Source organism: Mandrillus leucophaeus, unplaced genomic scaffold, assembly GCF_000951045.1.
Source record: "Mandrillus leucophaeus isolate KB7577 unplaced genomic scaffold, Mleu.le_1.0 Scaffold76, whole genome shotgun sequence".
Classification (NCBI taxonomy): domain Eukaryota; kingdom Metazoa; phylum Chordata; class Mammalia; order Primates; family Cercopithecidae; genus Mandrillus; species Mandrillus leucophaeus.
Window position 1 is genome coordinate 4396601 of NW_012108252.1, and position 15777 is coordinate 4412377.

Genomic DNA, 15777 nt, shown 5'->3' on the forward strand with positions numbered 1-15777 from the left:
CCTCTCAGTGGTTCAAGAGCCAGCTCTATAGGGCCCCACTTCCAGGCTTCTAAATTCTAATAATCCCCAACTCCTCCTCCTGTTCCCTCAGGGAGGGTAAAGCTGCTTCCTATAGTTACTATCTCAGTGTCCTTCCTCTGTATTTCCCTTTTGCCTTGTTTAGTCCTCTAATGCTTATTTAACCAATCCATGTATTAAATTCTGTGATAAAATAACAGGTAGGCTTTTGTTTTCCTTTCTAGATCTTGACTTATATACCAGCCTTTTGAATCCAAATAAAAACTCTTAACAACAGACTTGAGGTATAAGAGAGTGAACAGAGGTATAAATAACAAACAGACGACAATACATTAGAATTCTGCAACACAAAGCTGATTCAGCCTTAAACACAACCAGCAAAGTCCATCGTAACAACACAGAAGTGACAAGTCAAATTTTTCATAAAACAAAAGGAAAAGCAATTGCCTGGGGTCCCTTTAAAGCCTGATCCCATCCAAGTGAGAGGCCGTCTCCGATCCCCTCTTCCCCGCTCTCTCCCCACTCCAACCTCACTGAAGGCCAGAAGCAACTGCGTGACTTTCTCATTTTCTCCATGACACCTGCTTCACCCAGAAAGGAAAATGATAGCCCATTTAACCTACGCCAAGGTGTACTAGTCACTCTACAAGCAAATATAAAATCTTACTGACAGCTTAAACATAAATCTAAGATAATTTAACTATGGCATCTTATGTTTTTAAGAACAGGAAAACTTTTTGACTTGGGGAGGGTGTGAACATAATAACCTATGAAAATGATGAAAAACATGCACACCGTCTTTGAGAAAACTTACAGGGGTAGCTGAATTCTGCTGGGAGGTAAGAGTCCAAATTTCTGGAAGTGACCTTTCTATCAACTGCAGCGTATCTTCAAAGGCCTTCTGTAATTCCCTTCCTTGTTCATCAAACTCAAAAAGAAAGAGTACCTTTAAAATATGGTATATTTCATCTAGAGAGAAGAAATTTGAAAGAGTGGTAAGTTATATTCCCAGCTCCATAGACTGAATCATACCATAGCTTCTATCCAAAGCCAAAATTTTCTATGATTCCACTGCAGGTCCTTTCTCCTACATTATCTTTTTTCTTCCCAAATGCTGGCATAACTAAACACATGTACTACAAAAAGAAAATCAAGCATACTGGGGGGCCCACGCAGAAAGCAGTGTCCCACAATTCTTTATCCTGGCTTAAGCAGCTCTCCCGGTTCAGTTAGGGGGATGCCAAACGGAGGAAGGCTTCTCAGTTACCAGCTAAGAAGGGCTGCTTCAGGAATGTGTGCTGACATGACCCTTCCTGCTAAAAGTTCTCACCTTTCCTCAAATTGGGAAAATGGTAGCTTAATCACCTACTGAACTCTGCCTGTCTGTGCTGCCTGTTTACTATTGTTTGGGGTCAGGAATCATCACCAGGACTGAGAATATACCTTTCAGGTTTTCAGTGTTCTGTACCACTTCACTCAGTGCCTCCAGGAGGGCCAGGTGCTCCAGTGGACTGCCTTCTTTGAGGCTGTGCTTCTTCCGCTCTGCTTTTCGGCGATTCTTAGATGATCTCCTGTTAGAAATTACAGATATTTTTAAGCCTCCTGAGTAGCTAGGACTACAGGCATGTGCTACCTTGCCTGGCTACTTTCTTGCAGTTGCTGATCATCCCACACAACTTCACAGTTCTCCATTTCAAATTCCTAAAGCATAATTCAGTTTAAATATATAATACTGCATTGTTTTACATATTCCAAGCAAGACTTCAAGCTCTTATAACTCATACCTCCTTGTAAGTTTTTGGTAACATCTACTGCACCTACCATACGGGTGTTGCATGAATATTTCTGACAAATTACTATAATTGGTAAAAGTGTGATGACTTATTTTACATGTATGGTCTCTTCCAATCCTGATTTTGAATAGAAGAAGCTTGATCTTTTCATTTTTTCAGTGCCTATACCTTAGTCACAACATTTGTTCAAAGCGTAAAATCGGATGTTAATATAGACTGAGCACTCAGTGAAGGAACTGCCTCATGGGGAATGGGAAAACACACAGGCCGTGAAGCTGAGGAAGAAGACCTTTCAATGCCAAGTTTAATGTCTCAGACATGCTGGGAAAGTCTCTGAACAACTTCCACACAACATTGAATAATATTCTCTCCACTCCCACTACACTGTCCCAGTAGGAAACCAACCTATTTGCTTCCACTTTCCCCATATGCCCAGGGCATGGTCAATGTGCTGAATCAATGTGATACGTACGCTGATATCCTGGAGTTACTATGGGAGTATTTGGCACTCATCTCACTGCCACTCACAACACTGCTGGTTTCAGAGAAGAGGTCTGACTCTTGGTCGTGGGGTACCTCATCATCTAGAAAAGAAGAACCAGAAGCAGATGAAAACACTCCCTGCTAATGTGTGGGTTTACTTTCAGGGAGGTAAATGAACTAGAGTCAACTGGGGCATATCAAAGGATGGATGAAAATGATTGCAGATCTCAAAATGAATGAGATAATATTAAATACAGTAATTACTAATGTAAATCAGTAGCTTCCTGAACTTTTTTCTGGAAATGAGGAAACTCATTTTGTTAGACACGGAAGTGGTCAGCTACTCTGGTTGAATGGGGGTCAGTGGGAATGTCGGCAGAGCTCTTCCCGTTCATGCTTGGTCCTGCTCTCACCAACACACAAACACAGACACAGATGGCCCTGAAGGGGCTCCACAGAGGCCTCACACTTCCCCATGGCACAGTAATCAGACTGCAGGAGGAACACTAAGCAATCGAGAGAATGTGTGGCATTACCCGACCCCCACGGCCCTGCACGTGTCAATGGTCTTCACGAAGACACTCACCCAGGCCTGCCTGCTGGGCTTGCTCCTTGAGCTCTCGAACTACCAGTAAACGTTTCTTGTGGCGACTGAATGTGGCTGTCTGAGAGTCCACAAATGCCATATAATTTTTCTGGGCTGGAGATGCAGAATGAAAATAGTTTGAGCATGAGGTTTAAGCAAAGAGAAAAAACTACAGGTGGGGAGCAGTGAAGGAGGGTTAGAATTCTGCAAAACGAAAGAGGTTACTAGGTTTTTTCCTAGTAGGTTTTTTTTGTTTACTAGGTTATGAGTTTTTTTCCTTAATAAGCATTAACAAATTAGAGACTGAAATTCCAGATCTTAGAGTTCATCAATATTATCCCAGAATACGCGCTACCACTGAACTTGTAAAATCACCTGAACGAAGACTTGATATCTAAACCAAGAGAGGATTGGGGGAAAAAAAAAAAAAAAAAAAAAAAACAAATGGTAGGGGGGAAGGGGTGCAGTTAACAAAAGTAAGAAGAAAGTTACCTAAACATTTCTGGCTAAACATCCATCAAAATGCCCATGGACGTGGAAAAAATGTATCTAATGATTTCTGCAAAATATTGTCCAATGGAAAAATATGCAAGAGAAAAATAACACTAGTAGAATACATTTTAAAAAAGCAAAATAGTACTATCCAAGGATGTAGTTTATTAATAGGTTTTGGGCCTATGCAGATGGAGTTATCAGCATTTTTCTAAGAAAGGTTCTCATTAGTGGTGAAAATCCAAGAACTGGTTAGATTATTATAGACGAGGAATCATGCTTTCAGCACCCAGCTAGAGGTACCTACAGTGAATAACATAAAAAGTACCCCAGCAACGTTTTAATTAGGATGGGGGAAGGGGGTGCAGACAAGGTAAGAATGTGCATACATGTAAATGTCAGAAAGGCCAGACGTTACTTACAGGGTGGATTTGCATAAAAAGGCAGAGCTTAAAATCAACCACTCCCTAAGGTTTCTGTAAGCCAAACTGATGTCCTTCTCTGCTTCGCTTTTAAGGGGTCACAGTGACCATCTGAGTATTCTAGAACTGGTAATATTCATATGTTCTCCAAGAACCACATACTTCATTTGAAAAGGTAATTTTTTAAAAATACTTTGAAAAAGTTGAAAACTACATAAAAGTTGTAAGAGTTCAATGAACACACATACACCCTTCACCTAGATTTACCAATTATTAACATTTTGACAATTTTTTGGCTTCCTGTTTCTCTGCATGCTTACACATATCCATTATTACTTTTGTGAAACCTTTTAAGAGTAAGGTAGAGATATGATCCTTCATTCCTAAATATTTCAGCATTTATCTCTTAAGAATAACAGGATATTACCTTACATAACCACAATGTGATTATTAAATGCCAGAAATTTATCACCGTTACACTATTATCTAATATAGTTCATATTCCAGTTTACCAACTATTCCCAAATACAAAGATTCTTAATCATACTTGATTACAGGACAGGTTTCTAACATTTAAATATTTTATTTGTTACCATTTAATCACTCAGCATATATAAAAATTCTAGTGAGAATTAAATATTATATCCAGTGGGTAATTTTGGTTGAGTCTACACGACATATTATTAAAAAAACACAGTAATAGGAGGAGACTCTCTCATCTCTCTCTCCTCTCCTTCTTCCAAATGAGGAATTCTATCTAAAATGGAACCCTCACCTTCTAAAATGGAAGGCTTTACGTTGGTTTCTATAATATCCAGTCTGTTATATTTGTATACCTAGAAGGAAAAACACAATAATTTTAGGAAGGAAAACTTCTAGTCATTGGAGAGTTAAGATACTTAGAAAAACATGGATTACTTTCAGAGGTAATCAGAATATTTTCCTGAAAAACAGGCCTCCTACGAGGCAGCCAAGGAAATTCAATTCATTTCAGTAAAAGATAGTAATATTTCAAATGTAGAGGATTAATTCCAAAATATTATCAAGAATGATAAGGCCAGGCACGGTGGCTCACACCTCTAATCCCAGCACTTTGGGAGGCCGAGACGGGCAGATCACAAGGTCAGGAGATGGAGACCATCCTGACTAACACGGTGAAACCCCATCTCTACTAAAAATACAAAAAATTAGCCAGCCGTGGCGGCGGGCGCCTGTAGTCTCAGCTACTCGGGAGGCTGAGGCAGGAGAATGGCGTGAACCCAGGAGGCGGAGCTTGCAGTGAGCCGAGATCGCGCTACTGCACTCCAGCCTGGGCGACAGAGCGAGACTCTGCCTCAATAAATAAATAAATTAAATAAATAAATAAATAAATGAATAAATAAATAAATAAATAAAAACGGTTTTAAAAACACTGCTTTTCCTTAAGCCAGGATCCTGACCTATTTCTATTTATTTCACAAGCCTCAGAAGACAAGAGATTCCAACTGATCTGGAATCCCTTGCTCCCCCTCTCTGCTTAGCACCCAACATCCAGAGGGTTTAAAAGATTCTTACCAGCCTCAAAGCTTCTTCCCAGGCAGCTCCTTCTAACAGCAAGAGCACAGCTTCTTCATAATCCTGACAAGGGAACAGGAAGAAGACAACAGGTGAAGACAGTGTGTCAGATGTCATCACAGCCAACTGCAAAACTAACCACAGACCTGCCTCTATCTCCCTGGCCAGGGGAGAACTCCTAGTTCTCAACATCATGCCTATCCTAGAGTTCATGTCTCCATAAATATTGATACAAAAGACAAGGGAGCAGTGTAAATTCTGAAAATAATGACAAAACACAAGGTAAGCATCATCTCTCTGCATGCCTGGACATCAAAACCACCAGGAAGGTCTGTTAGACATGCGCATCTCCCCAGCTTTACTACCAAGTTTGATTCAGCAGGTTTAGGTGGGCTCCAGAATTGTTAACAAGACTACACTTTGAAAAAATAGTAGACTAGAATAGCAATCTTCTAAATGTTTTTTTTTTTCTTTTTTTTTTTTTCTCAGACAGGGTCTCACTCTATCGCCCATGCTGGGATGCAGGGGCACAATCATAGCTCACTGCAGCCTTGACCTCTTGGCCTCAAGTGATCCTACGGCCTCAGTCTCCCATGTAGCTGGGACTACAGGCATATGCCACCACACCCAGCTAATTAAAAAAATGTTTTTACAGACAGTGTCTCACTATGTTGTCCAGGCTGGTCTTGAACTCCTAGCCTCAAGCAATCCTCCTTTCTCAATCTGCCAAGTAGCTGGGATTACAGGCCTTTGCTCCTTTCAAAATTGATTTATCTGGCTTTCTGTTGTTGAGTTGCAGAAGTTCCTTATGTATTCTGGATACTAAACCTTTATCAGATATATGATTTGCAAATATCTTCTTCCATTCTATATGCTGTCTTTTCACATTCTTGACAATGCCCTTGATACACACAAGTTCTTTTTTTTTTTTTTTTTTTTTTTGAGACGGAGTCTCGCGCTGTCGCCTGGGCTGGAGTGCAGTGGCCGGATCTCAGCTCACTGCAAGCTCCGCCTCCCGGGTTTGCGCCATTCTCCAGCCTCAGCCTCCCGAGTAGCTGGGACTACAGGCGCCCGCCACCTCACCCGGCTAGTTTTTTGTATTTTTTTAGTAGAGATGGGGTTTCACTGTGTTAGCCAGGATGGTCTGGATCTCCTGACCTCATGATCCGCCCGTCTCGGCCTCCCAAAGTGCTGGGATTACAGGCTTGAGCCACCGCGAAGTTCTTAATTTTTATAAAATCCAATTTATCAATTTATTGATTGTGTTTTTGGTATTAATTCCAACCATCCATTGCCAAATCCAAAGTCATGAAGATTTAACCCTGTTTTCTTCTAAGAGTTTTATAGTTTCGTTTTGGTTTTCTTTGAGACAGGGTCTTACTCTGTCGTCCAGGCTGAAGTGCAGTGGCGTGAACTCAGCTCACTGCAGTCTCAAACTTATGGGCTCAGGAAATCCTCCCATCTTGGCCTCCCAAGGAGTTGGGACTACAGGTGCACACCACCATGCCTGGCTAATTGTGTTTTTATTTTTTGTAGAAACAAGGTATTTCTATGTTGCCCAGGCTGGTCTCAAACCCCTGGGCTCAAGTGATCCTCCCTCAGCCTCTCGAAAAGTGCTGGAATCACAGCCATGAAACTTTGTGCCCAGCCTTCGAGAGTTTTACAGTTTTAGCTCTTAAATTTTTGTTGTTGATCCATTTTGAGTGGCCAGCAGTTTTTGAAAACTCGGAAAATATTGAATAAAAATCCTTTCCAGCTTCTTTTGAAGAAAAAAAAAAAAGAATAAACATGAAAGACAGGTCATTAAAAAATTTCCTTAAGCAATAATGATCACTTAAAGCAAAAGCAATAACAAAGTATTACGGAGTGAATACGCTTGTAAGGTTTTTATACTATATATGAAGTGGTATACTATTATCTGAAGATATGGTCAATTAATGATTTTTATTATAAATCCTAGAACAACCACTAAAATACTGAAATGAAGATGTATAGCTAATAAGCCAACAGTGGAGGTAAAATGGAATTATGAAAAATACTAAATCCAAAAGAAAGCAAAAAAAGAAAAAACAAGAAACAAAGGATCAATGAAAAAACAGAAAACAAACAGCAAGATTGAAGGTTAAATCTAACTATATTGGTAATCACACTCAATGCAAATGTCTAAACCCTCCGATTAAAAGGCAGAGATGGTCAAATTAGATTAAAAAAAAAAAGAAACAACTATTGCTATCAACAAGGAACCCATCTTCAAAGTAAAGACTACATTCAGATAGATTAAAAGTAAAAGGATAGAAAAAGATACGCAATGAAAAGACTAACCAAGAGAAAGGTGGAAAAGCTATACTAATAACATTAAAGTCGAATTCAGAATTAGAAATGGTAACAGAGAAAGATGGATATCAAAATGAATACATATAGGACATACCCGTAAGCATGTATGCACCTATAACAGAGCTTCAAAACATGTGAAGCAAACACTGGTAGAACAAAAGGAGAAATAGACAAATAAATTATTGCAGCGGGAGATTTTAACACTTTCCCAGTCACTGATGGAGCAAGTAGTGAGGAAATCAATAAGGATATAAAAAACTAGAACAGCATGATCAACCTAATCTGACATTTATAGAACACTCCATTCAACAATAGTAGCTTTCATATTATTTTCAAATACACACACAACATTCTGTAAAACAGACCATATTATAAATTAAAATAAATTATAAATTTAAATTAATAAAATGCATGCTCTCTAATCACAACAAAATTAAAGTAGAAATTAATAACAAAAAGATGGCTGGCAAATCTCCAATATCTGCAAGTTAAACATATATATATAAATTTTTTTTTTGAGACGGAGTCTCACTCTGTCACCCAGGCTGGAGTGCAGTGGCCGGATCTCAGCTCACTGCAAGCTCCGCCTCCCGGGTTCACGCCATTCCCCTGCCTCAGCCCCCTGAGTAGCTGGGACTACAGGCGCCCACACCATGCCCGGCTAATTTTTTGTATTTTTAGCAGAGACGGGGTTTCACAGTGTTAGCCAGGATGGTCTCAATCTCCTGACCTCGTGATCCACCCGCCTCGGCCTCCCAAAGTGCTGGGATTACAGTCGTGAGCCACCAGGCCCGGCAAACATACTTCTAAATAAGCCAAGGGTCAATAAAGAAATCACAAGGGAAATTAGAAAATGAAAACAAAGCATTTCAAAATTTGTATAATGTAAGTAAAACGGTGCTTGAGGAAAATTATGGCATTATATGCTTAAACTATAAAGTAAGGAATCATCTCAAATCAACGGCTTTAAGCCATCACCTTGGCCAGGCAAAGTGGCTTATGCATGGAATCCCAGCACTCTGGGAGGCAGAGGCAGAGGGATCACTTGAGACCAGGAGTTTCAGACCATTGTGGGCAACAGAGTAACACCCCATCTCTACAAAAAAATTAAAAATTAGCCAGGCATAGTGGCATGCACCTGTAATCCCAACTACTCTGGAGGCTGAGGGGGGAGGATAGCTTGAGCCTAGGAGTTTGAGACTGCAGTGAGCCATGATTGTGCCACTACACTCCAGCCTGAGCAAGAGTGGGACTCTGCTTCTTAAAAAAAAAAAAAAAAAAAAAAAAGCCATCATCTTAAGAAACTAGAAAAATAAAGAGCAAATAAAATAATAAACAGAAAATAATTTTAAAAATTAATGATATAGAATACAGAAAAATCATAGAGGAAAACAATGAAACACTTCATTCTTTAATAAGATCAATAAAATTGATAAACCTCTGGCCAGAATAATCAGAAAAAAAGAAGACACATCAATATCTAGAATGAAAGACAAGACGTCACCATAGACCCTATGGACAGTAAAATAAGAGAATACTACAAACACTTTATGCCAATAAATCTGACAATTTAGATGAAATGAACAAATTCTTTGAAAGACATAAACTACCAATGCTCATTCCAGAAGACACAGATAACCTTGAATAGGCTAATGTCTACTAAAGTAACTGAATTAATAGTGAAAAACTTTCATTAAAGAAACCCCTGGCCCAGCTGGACTTACTGATATATTCTACTAAACATGTAAGGAAAAAAATATCTCCCAAGAGCTGAGCTGTCAGGTATTGGAGTAGCTGACCAAAGCAACAAGTCAAAAATGAGTTAAGCCTTCAGGCATTGCATTGGTATAAGCAAGAGGCTAAAACCAGGGAAAGCACCAACTCTCTCTGTTCCATTTTTTCCCAAAGAACAACTCACTATTCAAGAGTCAGCTGGATCCACACAGACATGAGGGTTGGTTCACTGTTGAAGGAGCTTGAAAAAAAAGGCTTTAGCAGTTTGATGGATCTTGGGGGTATGGGTGCAAACGAAGGGGGCTAAGGTGGAAAAGTACTGGGTAGTGAGTCACAGTGGAAAAAAATGTTAAGGTTTTTCCATTCCTTCTTACATAAAGAGGACTTGGCAGAGGTGCCTGAAGAAGACCTTGGCCCATGGCCTCAGATAGAGACCCAGGAATGAAAGCGCCAGGACTCTGAATGCAAATACTGTTCACAGGAGCATGACTAACAGGGGGCCCTGAGTCCTTGCTTGCAACTCCCTTTAGAAAGTGTAATGCGCCAGGCGCGGTGGCTCAAGCCTGTAATCCCAGCACTTTGGGAGGCTGAGACGGGTAAACTGCTTGAACCCAAGAGTTCAAGACCAGCCTGGGCAACATGGCAAAACCCCATCCCTACAAAAATTACGAAAATTAGCCAGGCATTGTGGCATGTGCCTGTAGTCCCAGCTACTCAGGAGGCTGAGGTGGGTGGATCACCTGAGCCCAGGAGGTCAAGGTTGTAGTGAGCTGAGATCACACCACTGCACTCCAGCCTGGGTGACAGAGCAAGACTCTGTCTCAAAAATAAAATAAAATAGAATCAAATTTTAAAAAAGCAAATAAGATACTTAATGATAAAAGACAACTGAATTTTCTCCAACATCAGGAAAAAGGCAAGGATGTTCACTCTTAACACTTCTATTCAACATCACATTGGAAGCCTTAGAAAATGCAATAGAGATAGAGAAGAAAGTACTGATTGTAAGAAAAACATAAAACTGTATTTATAGAAACTGTGTTTATTAATGTAGAAAATCCTAGAGAATACACCCAAAAGCTTCTAGAGCTAATAAATGAGTTTAACAAGGTTGCAGGACACAAGGTCAATAAAATGAAATTAAAAGCTAGTCAAGCCTTGAGATGATGCCAGCCCCGGCCAATACCTTAAATGCAGCCTTGTAAAGGACTCACCTGAGCCAGAGGCCCCAGCTAAGCCCAGCCAAGATTCTTGGCCCATTGAAACAGTGGGATAATAGGGTCTGTTGTTTTAAGCTGCCAGCTTTTAAGGTAAGTTGTTACATAGCAATAGATAATACATCTAGTGTCACAGTAATACACCCAGTGTTGGTGAGTATAGGAGCCACTGATGCCCTCTCACATATCACTGGTGGGAACGCAAAATGATACGGCCACTGCAGATTAGTTCTGCAGCTCCTTAAAAAGCTAAACATCCACTTACCACGGGATGTAGCATTCCCACTCCCATCCCCACAAAGACCTGTACTAGAATGTCCACAGCTGCGTTATTCATAATAACCCCAAACTGAAAACAATCCAAATGTACATCAACTGGTGAACAGATCCACAAATTCTGACATATTCATACAATGGGATACTACTCAGCAATACAAAGGAATAAACTATAACATGGATGCATCTCCAATGCACTATGTGGGTGAAAGAAGCCAGACTAAAAAGACTACATACCATATGGCTCTGTTTATATGAAATTCTAGATAATGCGAAACTTCACTGACTGATCAGTTTGCCAAAGGCTGGCAGTGGAGGGAGAAGGCTGACTGCAAAAGGGGAAGTAGGGAATTTTGGGGGGTGTTAGAAATGTTCTACATCATGAGTACAATGGTGGTCACACAACTACAAACATCTGTCAAAATGTACTCAATTCTTCATCTAAAACTGGTGAATTAACTTCATTATTTGTAAATTATACAACTGTACCACACATAATTTTACTGTATGTAAATTAGACAAAATAAGGTTATGCATTAATCTTCATTTACAAAGAAAAAAAGATAATGGCATCTTATCCATTTAATTAACCCTCTATGTGGTATATCTTTCCACCCCAACCTCTCTACTCTTTTAGGTATGTTTCATTCACAGATATTTTCATCTCAATCACCCAACAAATATTCTCTCCAGGATCTAATGATACAAAATTTTAGTTATCTTCTTTCACTCACTGTTATTTCATAAGAGACAATTAAATATTTTTAAAGCACAATTAAGTTACATAAATGTGCTCTCAGTAACAACTGTAAAAAACACTCTCTCATCAAAGGTCAAAACTCTACAAGGCAATAATCCCTGGTGTCAACTGTGCACCTGTGTACTGTTAGTCTGTGGCCACTGTTACTGCAGTGTTCTTATTTTCATAATAAATCCTATAATACTACCAAATGCTCATATGGGTACTTATCCTTATAATCTGCTGTAAAACTGGAACCTCCAGCTCCCCGAGGTAAAAGAGACATTTCCAATGGAGAGAATGGGAGTAAAAGCCAAGAATATGTAGTCTTCAATGACCCTGTTTTATAATGGTCCTTTCTCATTGTTTCTACTTTGGCAAACTCAATTTTTAAAAGCACAAAGACCTTTAGAGGTAATTAAGTACTTTGTACCAAGGTCAAACCACTGGTATGTTAAAGTAGAGCCCTTTCATATTCTACCTCACAAAACTGAGAGATATACTAAATTTAGACTTCCAAGTCAAGCCAGCAAGATAAGACTGCTGGGGCAAACACTATCTCTGGACTTAATAATTATGCACAGTTCCTTTAACTTTCATCATCACTAAGATCATGAGAAGACCTTTCTTGCTGACTAGGGGGTTTATTTAGAAGGGAGAAATTGAGTTTACCTGGGCATACTGTTCCAAAACCATGGCTGCGTCAATGTGCTTCCTCTGCTCAACCAGCTTTCCTGTAGAGACAATAAGCAGCAGTTGACTACAAAGTTAAACAGATTCTTTGGCTCAAGTGCTTCTTTAATACGTCTTCATTATGCACGAAACTATGTACTTTCTGAATTTCTGTGAGGGAATAGGGATATACAACATAGAGTCCTATCTTAAATGGCAGCTAGAATCTAAAATTAGCACAGGAATTGAAAATCATATACAGCCAAAATTAGCCTTGAAAGATGCTTCCAAGGCATGTACATGGGAAAATGACCTGGTATCTCTCACAAACCCACTTCGTCCCTTAACAGCAAGAAACCACTATTTCTTCGGTTGAACACTAGATGGAGGTAGCTGACTTATGTCTGAGTCATGCAGTGTCTTTAGATCCTAGACTTAGCCCAGTTGAGATAAATCACACTGAGAGGCACAGAGAACCCGAGGCTTTCGAAGGGGCTGGCAGATTCTGGTCTCTCATTGCATGCTCACTCCAGGGCATATATCACTAAAAAAAGTAGGTAAAATCACCTCCACTATTTAAATAGTTACCTTTTCTTTCTTTTGCTCTCTTGTGTAAACTGCCTATGTTAAATGTACACACAGAGTGACTCCAGTGTGTAACATTTCTCAAACATCTTCGACCACTGCCCTCCCCACCTACTTTTGCTAAACATCTGAGAAAACTAGAAATACTCCATTATAAGACATGGGAAATAGCAAGCTAAGAGCTGTAAAGAATAGAAGACAAAGATCCAAGAACAGAGATAGAAGGTATAAACAACCAATATCATACATTTCTAAAGCAGAAAGGAACAATGGAGACTGAACAAACAACTAAAAGGCCTGAAATAAGGAATTCTTGACATTTGTAAAAAGAGGCCAGCTTGGAAATGGAGGGATTTGGGAACGGCTAATAACCAGAAAAAGAAAAGTGATAATCCCATGCATTGTTATAATCCTAAGAAAAAAAGAATAATGCAAATGACAAAGAAGGACAGGTACATATATTTAACAGGATAGAGTATGGAATTTTTTTAGGACTGCTTTTTATTTTTTTCTTTGAGATCTCAACAATATTTACAAGTTAGAGGAAAAAATATACTAGTCATTGCTTTACTTCAAGCACTGCTGAGAGGACCAGAGCTTCTGCTCATCTCTTTTCACAGGTGTCCTTACCCTTTCCTCCACTCTAATACTAGATCCTGGTACCAGCCTCACCTCTGGTTCGGGCAACCCTTGTCCCTGATGCAGCTAAACTGCCTTTGCTTTCAGAATGCTTGGACATTTGGCCTTTTTTCCCCCCACCTCATTCCTGGCTATTCCAACAACCTACTGGCTATACCAGAATGGACCCATCCCAAAATTCATCTTTACTTTCTTACAGGGCATAGCCCATCCAGCCACATGGTGTGGCCGAGATGGAATAGAAGGTGATAGTTTAACTTCCATCCAGGTCATTTCCAACTTAAAAGTAAATGTTTTACCATGACTCTAACTTCTCCCCAGTCTGCTTCCTTCCCCACAGATGTGGAGATAACCCAGCTACAACCATCTACCTAAAAGGATGCAGAGCCACACAACGGAAGGGCCGATCAATCCCTATGGCAGAGAGAAATAAACATCTTTCCATATTGGGTCACTGCATTCTGGGACTCTTGTTGTAGTAGCTTATCCTTTAAAGCATTCTAAATTAATTTTTATCAGTGAGAACGAGACTGTCTCAGGGTATTCTGCCCTAAATTTATTTGCAAAATTACCAAACAACACAAAGAAATAAATGTTTTAAAACCTTTGTAGATGTAGACATCTAAATGATTGTACGTACCGACCAGAGTTCTGCCGAGGCCAGCCAGCTGGTCTTCGGTAAAGTGAAGCTGGGCTGCCACACAGAGGGCTTGCTTCCAGTTGCCACACGTCAGAAAGGCTGACAGAGCTTTCTCGTGGGCACCGCAACGGGCAAACATGAGCCCCGCTGGCTCATACATGTGCTCCTGCATCAGGTGTTCCCCATAAGCAATGCTGATATCCTGTGACAAGAGGAGATTTAGGACTGAGGAGGAAACATGACAATCATTTCTCTAAAGCTCCAGTGTAGCTGCCTTAGTTCCTATACTTCAAACTCCCTTGAAAGAATTACCTGGGAAAATCTTACAGTTGACCAGTTAGTGCAATCACTTTTTCATTCAAAACCTTACTGAGGATGTGCCATGTATTCACTCAACAAATAATTACTCTTAACTACATATGCACCATTCTGAGCAGTATGAATAATATAGCAAGGCAAAAAATAAAACCAAACAAATGAAAAACCATACAAGAACCACCACCAAGTTGCTGCTCTTATAGTGACAGAGACTGATGGACAAAATACGGTCTACAGCATAATGGCAAAGGTGGGTTAAGGGACAGAGGACAGTCTCCTTGTAGCCCTCAGGGAGTGTGAGCTCTGAGGGCTGTCAGGAGAATAAACCACGTGACTAGATAGGTGACAGCGTACAGGCAGAGGGCACAGAAGGCACCATGGCCACGCAGCAGGAATGTGTATGGCAGGTCTGAGGAGCAACGGGACGGCCAGTGTGACTGGAGCAAAGGGAGTGTGGGAGAGAACAGAAAACAAGGGCGAAGAGGCAGCCACTGGCCAAATCCTCGATTCTCCAGGCTGGATGTTAGGCAGAGATGCAGACAGGAATACAACATGGAGTCCCTGCCCTGAAGAAGCCCCACAGCCTGGTGGAGGAGACAAAGCAGCTAATCGGCATTTCGACAAACGCAATCACCAAGGTGAGGGCAGGCTGCTCTGGGAGCTCAGTGTTCGGCGCCTGGTCCACGAATTGCATTCAGGAGTAACCCAAGGGTTCTGATGGACAAATGGGGCTAAAGGAAGGCTGGTGGGTAAAGAGATGGCAGAGGAATCACATGATGTGACATCTGTAGAACTACCTACAAGTAACTGGGAACGTGGACAGTGGCAGAAGCTGGTGCTGAAGAAACTGGCAGGCTTGATCACAGAAAGATGTGTATGTAGTCTGAGGACAAACTCAAAATGGTGATGCTGGTGGCATGGTAGACTAGTGGCTAATAGCATGGGAAGGGTGATCGGGCAGCCTGGGTTCTGTATCCCAGGTCCAGCACTTTGTAGCTCCGGATCCTCAGGCAAGTTGCTTCCTCATCTACAAAGTGTGCACAGCACCCCATTAGGCTGTCAAGAAGATCATATAAACATTTAGCTTATAAGCAAAGTGTGTGGTATACTAAAAAAGCTAAAGGGATGCTTTTTTAAACAAACAAAATTTTCCCTTTATGCTGAAATATATGGGAAAGATCTGTACTTGTTAGGATGATCAGTCTCACAGCAGTGAGGTTGGACAAGAGGAGGGGTGGGAAGGAAGCAGGAAACTCCACAGGGAAGGTGCTATGG

The 15777-nt window shown here is 40.5% G+C and overlaps 1 protein-coding gene across 1 annotated transcript in view; it reads right to left on the reverse strand.

Moving 5' to 3' along the window:
- IKBKAP (inhibitor of kappa light polypeptide gene enhancer in B-cells, kinase complex-associated protein) overlaps positions 1-15777 on the reverse strand; it is a 63671-nt gene that overhangs the window by 7896 nt on the left and 39998 nt on the right. The window contains exons 28-35 of the mRNA XM_011966372.1: positions 14185-14386; positions 12321-12382; positions 5349-5411; positions 4570-4630; positions 2881-2994; positions 2284-2395; positions 1462-1589; positions 833-987 (exon numbers count right to left, since the gene is read on the reverse strand). Coding sequence (XP_011821762.1) covers positions 833-987; positions 1462-1589; positions 2284-2395; positions 2881-2994; positions 4570-4630; positions 5349-5411; positions 12321-12382; positions 14185-14386 — 897 coding nt within the window. The remainder of the gene's footprint in view (positions 1-832; positions 988-1461; positions 1590-2283; positions 2396-2880; positions 2995-4569; positions 4631-5348; positions 5412-12320; positions 12383-14184; positions 14387-15777) is intronic.